The 8,514-nt window shown below is 38.4% G+C and overlaps 1 protein-coding gene across 1 annotated transcript in view; it reads left to right on the top strand.

Annotated features, from left to right (window-relative positions):
• LOC139542182 (zinc finger protein 180-like) overlaps positions 1-8,314 on the top strand; it is an 8,497-nt gene extending 183 nt beyond the window's left edge. The window contains exon 2 of the mRNA XM_071347295.1: positions 4,618-8,314. Within this exon, the coding sequence (XP_071203396.1) occupies positions 4,618-5,837 (1,220 nt within the window). The 3' untranslated portion in view covers positions 5,838-8,314. The remainder of the gene's footprint in view (positions 1-4,617) is intronic.
• Positions 8,315-8,514: the final 200 nt, after the last annotated feature.

Below are 8,514 nucleotides of genomic sequence, written 5' to 3'. Positions count from 1 at the left end.
ACTACAGTTATACAGGATACTACAGTTATAACTATACACAGTTATACAGGATACTACAGTTATAACTATACATAGTTATACAGGATACTACAGTTATACAGGATACTACAGTTATAACTATACATAGTTATTCCAAAGGTGGGCTACTTACTATCCACTGTTTGCAAGCCACCATTGCTGATCTATTTTATTTATTTATTTCACCTTTATTTAACCAGGTAGGCCAGTTGAGAACAAGTTCTCATTTACAATTGTGACCTGGCCAGGATAAAGCAAAGCAGTTCGACACATACAAAAACACAGAGTTACACATGGATTGTAACAAACATACAGTCAATAATACAGTAGAAAAATAAGTATATATACAATGTGAGCAAATGAGGTAAATGCAAAAAAAGGCCATGGTGGCAAAGTAAATACAATATAGCAAGTAAAACACTGGAATTGTAGATTTGCAGTGGAAGAATGTGCAAAGTAGAAATACTGGGGTGCAAAGGAGCAAAATAAATAAATAAATACAGTAGGGGAAGAGGTAGTTGTTTGGGCTAAATTAAAGATGGGCTATGTACAGGTGCAGTAATCTGTGAGCTCCTCTGACAGCTGGTGCTTAAAGTTAGTGGGGAAATAAGTTTTTCCAGTTTCAGAGATTTTTGTAGTTTGTTGCAGTCATTGGCAGCAGAGAAGTATGCTCCAGGAAGTATATCTCACTGGTCATCCCCAAAGCCAACACCTACTTTGGCCGCCTTTCCTTCCAGTTCTCTGCTGCCAATGGCTGGAACGAATCGCAAAAATCGCTGAAGTTGGAGACTTATATCTCCCTCACTAACTTTAAGAATCAACTATCTGAGCAGCTTACCGATCACTGCAGCTGTACACAGCCCATCTGTAAGTAGCCCATCCAATGCTTACCTCATCCCCATGTTTTTAGTTACTTTTTTTGCTCACACCAGTATTTATATATTATATATGTTATATATGTTACAGTCACATATATTTTACTTGCACATCATCATCTGCACATCTATCACTCCAGTGTTAATATGCTAAATTGTAATTACTTTGCTACTACGGCCTATTTATTGCCTTATTGCCTTTATTGCCTCTGTACTCCATTTGCACACACTGTATATAGATGTTTCTATTGTGTTATTGTACTTTTGTTTATCCCAACTCTGTTGTTTTTGTGGCACTGCTGTGCTTTATCTTGGCCAGGTTGCATTTGTTAATGAGAGCTTGTTCTCAGCTGGTTAAATAAAGTTTACAATTGGCTCATTCATCCCCCTCCTCTCCCCTGTAACTATTCCCCAGGTCGTTGCTGCAAATGAGAACGTGTTCTCAGTCAACTTACCTGGTAAAATAACGGTAAAATAAAAAATAAAAAGGTGAAAAAGAAAATGTATGAATTGTTCATGACGTCCTCCAGTGATAAAAAAAAAAAAAAAAAACGTTTACTGTTGAAAGTGATATATAAATACAGTAAAGTATAAACACACTAAAGGGAAACAAATAAATGTTTTGAGCAAAATAGTTTTTTTTTTGTTGACAACTGCAAACTAGGAGTGAGTGATGTCATAGGCCTTCAAGGAGTTGGCTTGATGGGAAGTCATGATGTCATCCAATAGGAGACTGATCTTCATGTGAATATTCATTATTCTTTTTTAAATCCTTCCTGTTCTGTCAAGTTGGCTGTTGATCATTGCTAGAAAGCCATTTTCAAGTCTTTCCATAGACTTTCCAGATGATTTAAGTCCAAACTGTAACTAGGCCACTCAGGAACATTCAATGTCATCTTGGTTTGCTCCTCCAGTGTAGATTTGGCCTTGTGGTTTAGGTTATTGTCCTGTTAGTACAGTTTTTTGTATTCAGATCTCTGAAATGCACTCTACCTACGTAACATTTAGTTTCCTTATATTACGCTGGGAAAACAGTTTTCATGGGCACAGAAATCCTAAATAATTTCAGAGTTTGCTAAATCCAATGGTTCTAACCGAAAGTCCCCTTAACTTTATTGACAACACCCAAATGGATACTGTCATTAATGTGGTTCTTCAATAATTACACATAATTCTTAATACTGTAGCTGTTTAGTTAGTCACATGTTCATCGATCATCAGCTGATCCAGGAAATAATTTTCTGAATGACAGTCAAATGACAAACATCACGACATACAACAACAACCAAAGTGCTTCTTCATTCATTACTCTGGTAAAGACAGTTATGCCGTGCTCCATGTTGGATCCAACATCCCTAACAAATTGATGTTTATAATGTTATTGTCTGATTGATTTACAGTAGGGTCTCGTTAGTCTGTTTACACACAGAGATACTTAGCTCATAATGTGTAGAGAACTGTTCCTTGATGGATCGGCTATTGTACAACACACAGAGCTATTTTCCTTTATTTGTTGTTAGGTGAAGTTATGGGTCCTACAGTAGGTCTGTTATTGTTAGGTGAAGTTATGGGTCCTACAGTAGGTCTGTGTTGTTGTTAGGTGAAGTTATGGGTCCTACAGTAGGTCTATGTTGTTGTTAGGTGAAGTTATGGGTCCTACAGTAGGTCTGTTATTGTTAGGTGAAGTTATGGGTCCTACAGTAGGTCTGTGTTGTTGTTAGGTGAAGTTATGGGTCCTACAGTAGGTCTATGTTGTTGTTGTTAGGTGAAGTTATGGGTCCTACAGTAGGTCTGTGTTGTTGTTAGGTGAAGTTATGGATCCTACAGTAGGTATATGTTGTTTGGTGAAGTTATGGATCCTACAGTAGGTCTATGTTATTGTTAGGTGAAGTTATGGGTTCTACAGTAGGTCTATGTTATTGTTAGGTGAAGTTATGGGTCCTATAGTAGGTATATGTTGTTGTTATGGGTCCTACAGTAGGTCTATGTTGTTGGGTGAAGTTATGGGTCCGACAGTAGGTCTATGTTGTTGTTAGGTGAAGTTATGGGTTCTACAGTAGGTCTATGTTATTGTTAGGTGAAGTTATGGGTCCTATAGTAGGTCTATGTTGTTGTTATGGGTCCTACAGTAGGTCTATGTTGTTGGGTGAAGTTATGGGTCCGACAGTAGGTCTATGTTGTTGTTAGGTGAAGTTATGGGTCCTGCAGTAGGTCTATGTTGTTGTTAGGTGAAGTTATGGGTCCCACAGTAGGTCTATGTTGTTGGGTGAAGTTATGGATCCTACAGTAGGTCTATGTTATTGTTAGGTGAAGTTATGGGTTCTACATTAGGTCTATGTTATTGTTAGGTGAAGTTATGGGTCCTACAGTAGGTCTATGTTGTTGTTATGGGTCCTACAGTAGGTCTATGTTGTTAGGTGAAGTTATGGGTCCTACAGTAGGTCTATGTTGTTTGGTGAAGTTATGGGTCCTACAGTAGGTCTGTTGTTAGGTGAAGTTATGGGTCCTACAGTAGGTCTATGTTATTGTTAGGTAATGTTATGGGTCCTACAGTAGGTCTATGTTATTGTTTGGTGAAGTTATGGGTCCTACAGTAGGTCTATGTTATTGTTAGGTAATGTTATGGGTCCTACAGTAGGTCTATGTTGTTGTTAGGTAATGTTATGGGTCCTACAGTAGGTCTATGTTGTTGTTAGGTAATGTTATGGGTCCTACAGTAGGTCTATGTTGTTGTTAGGTAATGTTATGGGTCCTACAGTAGGTCTATGTTATTGTTTGGTGAAGTTATGGGTCCTACAGTAGGTCTATGTTATTGTTAGGTAATGTTAGGGGTGCTACAGTAGGTCTATGTTGTTGTTATGGGTCCTAGAGTACACTATGTATGTCATGCAATAACAACCAAAGTGCTTCTTCGTTCATTACAGGTATATTTGTTGTTAGGTGAAGTTATGGGCCAATTTGGCAAACAGTGTACAAACCTTCATTGTCAGGTTGTTGGAAAAGCTAGACAAAGAGCATTTTACTGGTTGAAGTGTTTTTTAAATACAAAGCGGTTGATTTGCGATGATGACACAAACATTATATTAAGCAGGACATTCAAACAAGCCTTACAATTATAATCCAAAGTAGTGTGAAATGTACTCATAAGCGACCTGGAAATGGAGGCTACTCCCATGAGTTTTCCCCCATTCACATTCAGAATACATTGTGAAAAACTAAAGTCTTTGCTCACCATTTTTGCTCCAGGCAGATATACTACATCCATAACTAGTGGTTTCCTCATTACCAGATATACTACATCCATAACTAGTGGTTTCCTCATTACCAGATATACTACATCCATAACTAGCGGTTTTCTAATTAGCAGGGAGGAGTTTCTACAACCAAATTGCATGTGCATCGACCTCGTGCCACAATTTTAGCAACACAGAAAGGGGCCTATATTGGAGACCAAAAGTCATTTGGCACACTGCTTAGAGTATTAACAACATGAATAACTTATTTCTAGTCTACAATCTTAGATGTTACTACTAATGTGACATTTTTGACAAAATATGACTTGTTGCTCATTTTAAATCAATTGTCAAATAATTTTAACATTCATTACAGACATCAATTGTTGTACAACATCATGGCTATGCTGTTGGCATCACCTTTTACAGTGAATTACCGCTGTTGTGGGCCTTTAATCATCTCGATGACTTTGTTGTTCACATAGGAGAGAGACGGGACTATTGTGGATCCTCTGGGAATCCTCAACAACCTCATGATGCTGACGAGGCAGAGAAGAGTCTCTCCAGATCAGAACGCCTCAATAAACACCTGCAGAGACCCACAGGGAGGAGAACTCCCTGCCGCTCTGACTGTGGGAAGAGATTCACCTCATCAGGCATTACAATTCATCAGAGAACACACACAGGAGAGAAATCGTATAGCTGTGGGCAATGTGAGAAGGGTTTTAGTCGATTTGGCCATCTGATTCGACACCAGAGAACACACACAGGAGAGAAACCTTATAGCTGTGATCAATGTGGGAAGAGATGTACTACATCAAGCAATCTGACTTCACACCAGAGAACACACACAGGAGAGAAACTGAAACCACATAGCTGTGATCAATGTGGGAAGAGTTTTGGTGCATCTTGCCATCTGACAGTGCACCAGAGAATACACACAGGAGAGAAACCTTATAGCTGTGGTCAATGTGGGAAGAGTTTTGCATCATCTGGCCAGCTGACATCACACCAGAGAATACACACAGGAGAGAAACCTTATAGCTGTGATCAATGTGGGAAGAGATGTACTACATCTTACTCTCTGACTGTACACCAGAGAAAACACACAGGAGAGAAACCTTATAGCTGTGGCCAATGTGGGAAGAGTTTTGTTCAATCTGGCTCTCTGACTGTACACCAGAGAACACACACACAACACACAGGAGAGAAACCTTTTAGCTGTGGTCAATGTGGGAAGAGTTTTGGTAGATCTGGCCAGCTGACATCACACCAGAGAATACACACAGGAGAGAAACCTTATAGCTGTGATCAATGTGGGAAGAGATGTACTACATCAAGCAATCTGACTTCACACCAGAGAACACACACAGGAGAGAAATCTCATAGTTGTGATCAATGTGGGAAGAGTTTTACGACATCAAGCAATCTGACTTCACACCAGAGAACACACACAGGAGAGAAACCTTATAGCTGTGATCAATGTGGGATGAGTTTTACTATATCTAGCTCTCTGACTTCACACCAGAGAACACACACAGGAGAGAATCCTTATAGCTGTGATCAATGTGGGAAGAGTTTTACTACATCGAGCCAGCTGACTTCACACCAGAGAACACACACAGGAGAGAAACCTGATAGCTGTGATCAATGTGACAAGAGATACTCTGATAAAAGATCTCTGATCAAACATCAGAAAATACATACATGAAGTTGTTTCATGATATCAATGAAATGATGTCACAATGTAGAATGTTTTAACATTGTAGTAGGAGTATTTTAATGATGTCACAATGTAGAATGTTTTAACATTGTAGTAGTAGTATTTTAATGATGTCACAATGTAGAATGTTTTAACATTGTAGTAGGAGTATTTTAATGATGTCACAATGTAGAATGTTTTAACATTGTAGTAGGAATATTTTAATGATGTCACAATGTAGAATGTTTTAACATTGTAGTAGGAGTATTTTAATAATGTTCTACCTTATCATTTGCCCTGTTCAATTGATTGCAGCATGATATGGATATTAGCATCAGGGGAAAATCCAGGCTCTGAATTGAAAGAGTATTATTTAACAAAAAGTGACTAACAAAAAAAGAGCTGTGTTACACTTACCGCGTTGGTGACCCACTTTAATCAAAATGCAGCACTTCAAAATGTAGCTAGCTGTTTTCTACAAGTTGAAAAAGCTGCTTGTTTAAAAAAATACATGTAATATGATAATTGTTGCAGATGTTTGTGTATATACACACATGAAATATAATAAATTGGTCTATAATCAATTTTATTAACAATCTGACATCACTCCAGTTTTTCTTGACAACATTCAAATGCTAATTGTCTTTATTCCACTACTGAAGAAGCATGACTCAAATCACCTCATATTTCAAACATCCAGCCTGACAAAAGATACATGTTTTATTATTCCATGCCTCACCATTAAGTGAAGTATTGCCAATACATATTAACAAAGGGGTGAACATTTTGATTTTCATATTTACAATTCATGTAACATTTTAGTAATCATAGTTATTCATGCAACCAGCTGACCAATTTTGGGTACAATTATATTGACGTTGTTGCCCTTCTTTTAGAATATCAGGGTTCATTCTCAGATGTGCCAACCCAAATGTACCAGAGCATGACATTGGGGACTGGGCCCGATCCAACAACATGCCTATTGAGTGAACCCTGAAAAGAGAGAGCGAGAAGTAAGGTGGAAAGTTACTAAGAATATTGCAGGAGTTGGTTGCTGATTGTCTCAAGGGTGGGCAGTCAACAAGTTTTGTGTTTTGCGTTTAGCCAGTGCGTTGCCATGGATCACAATTTATTTTGACTGCACGTTTTTCCGTATTGGAGACGAGTGTTTTTGGTGCTCGTTCCAAGGGGACGAGAGTTCTAGAAGCTAGTGGGTTTTAGGTTTCTATTGAAAGAAAAAGGATTTAAAAAACAATTCTATGGTAAATTATTATTTAGAAATGTGTTATTTCTTGTTTTTAATTGTTGACAGCAACAGCCAGTAGACACCATGTTTATATTGTAGAAGGTGAAGCATTGTAGTTAATTATAATGAGAAATGGAAGTTGTTTTCTGTCGGTGGTGAGCAAACTTGTCCATCAAAAATATAGGATATATTTGTTGTCTTGAAGGGGGAAGGTGTTACAGGCTTTGGTTTTTCCATTTGTGTTTTGAGGCTGGACATTAGCACGTATAGCTCGTTAGCACTTATAGCTCGTTAGCACGTATAGCTCGTTAGCACGTTAGCACGTATAGCTCGTTAGCACGTATAGCTCGTTAGTACATAGGATGCACTGATTGGTGTCACCTCGTTAGTCAGTATGTGTTCCACATGTGCTGGCTTGTCCATCTCGTTAGTGGGAAGGTGTTTCACCTGAGCTGGTCCAGGTTCTCTTTAAGAGTGTCTGGCCCAGTGCTCCAGTTGTCTTGATAGATGTGGAGAGGCAACACCTTTTAGTTGCTTCACCTTTTTGGTTTGCGTCCTGTCTTTAAGTTTGGTGTGGGTTTTTCTTTTGTTTGCCTCTTCTTGGGCAGATTTAGTGGGTCTCATGGTGGGTGTCTTTTAGGTCCCAGTTGTTGTTACCAGTCAATTTTCAATCGATGCGATCCGTAGTGTCTTTCAGAGCCCATCCTAAAAAACAAGTTATGTTTTTAGGTTGGATATTGCATCCAAATAATATTTTAATCAATGGAATTTCCTTAATGTTCATTAGTCTTTCAGTTGTTAGTCTTCTGTTTGTTGTGTACTAAATATTTTTGTTTATTTTCATTTTTTTTTTCTTGTGAAGCCATTGTGTTGCATCCATCTCTGAAATGTGCTGTATAAATAAAGCTTAATTTGATTTCAACAAATGAACCCAATGACCGACCAATCAACAGACTCTGGGTCCCTCTTAGTATGAAAAACAGTATCACTTTTCAACTAAATATTTCTGTTTATTTTCATTGTTTTTTCCTGTGAAGCCATTGTGTTGCATGTCTGAAATGTGCTGTATAAATAAAGCTTGATTTGAACATATTGCAAAACAAATTAACCCAATGACTGACCAATCAACAGACTCTTGGTCCATCTTAGTATGAAAAACAGTATCAATCTCACATTTCCAGCCTGCTGAAGGCGTGGTGGAGTGGTAAACCCCACCCCCGGCTCTACCAGGGGCTTGAGGTGGTCTCCCACAGCTCTGCTTATGTCATGTTCTGTGGCCTTGCCGTTCCATTTCTTGACTGCCCCTGCAACACAGAAAGAAACACATTTAGTCATTTTATATAAAACACTCAAAGTAATGGATATGGAGCATCTATGGCCTCAGTTACACCTGGCACCTAAATGTGACTTCTGTCATCCGATCACTCTAAGCTGCATTAG

The sequence above is a fragment of the Salvelinus alpinus genome, chromosome 2, assembly GCF_045679555.1.
Source record: "Salvelinus alpinus chromosome 2, SLU_Salpinus.1, whole genome shotgun sequence".
Classification (NCBI taxonomy): Eukaryota; Metazoa; Chordata; class Actinopteri; order Salmoniformes; family Salmonidae; genus Salvelinus; species Salvelinus alpinus.
The sequence above is the reverse complement of the archived record's forward strand: the minus strand, read 5'-3'. Positions and strand labels throughout refer to the sequence as shown.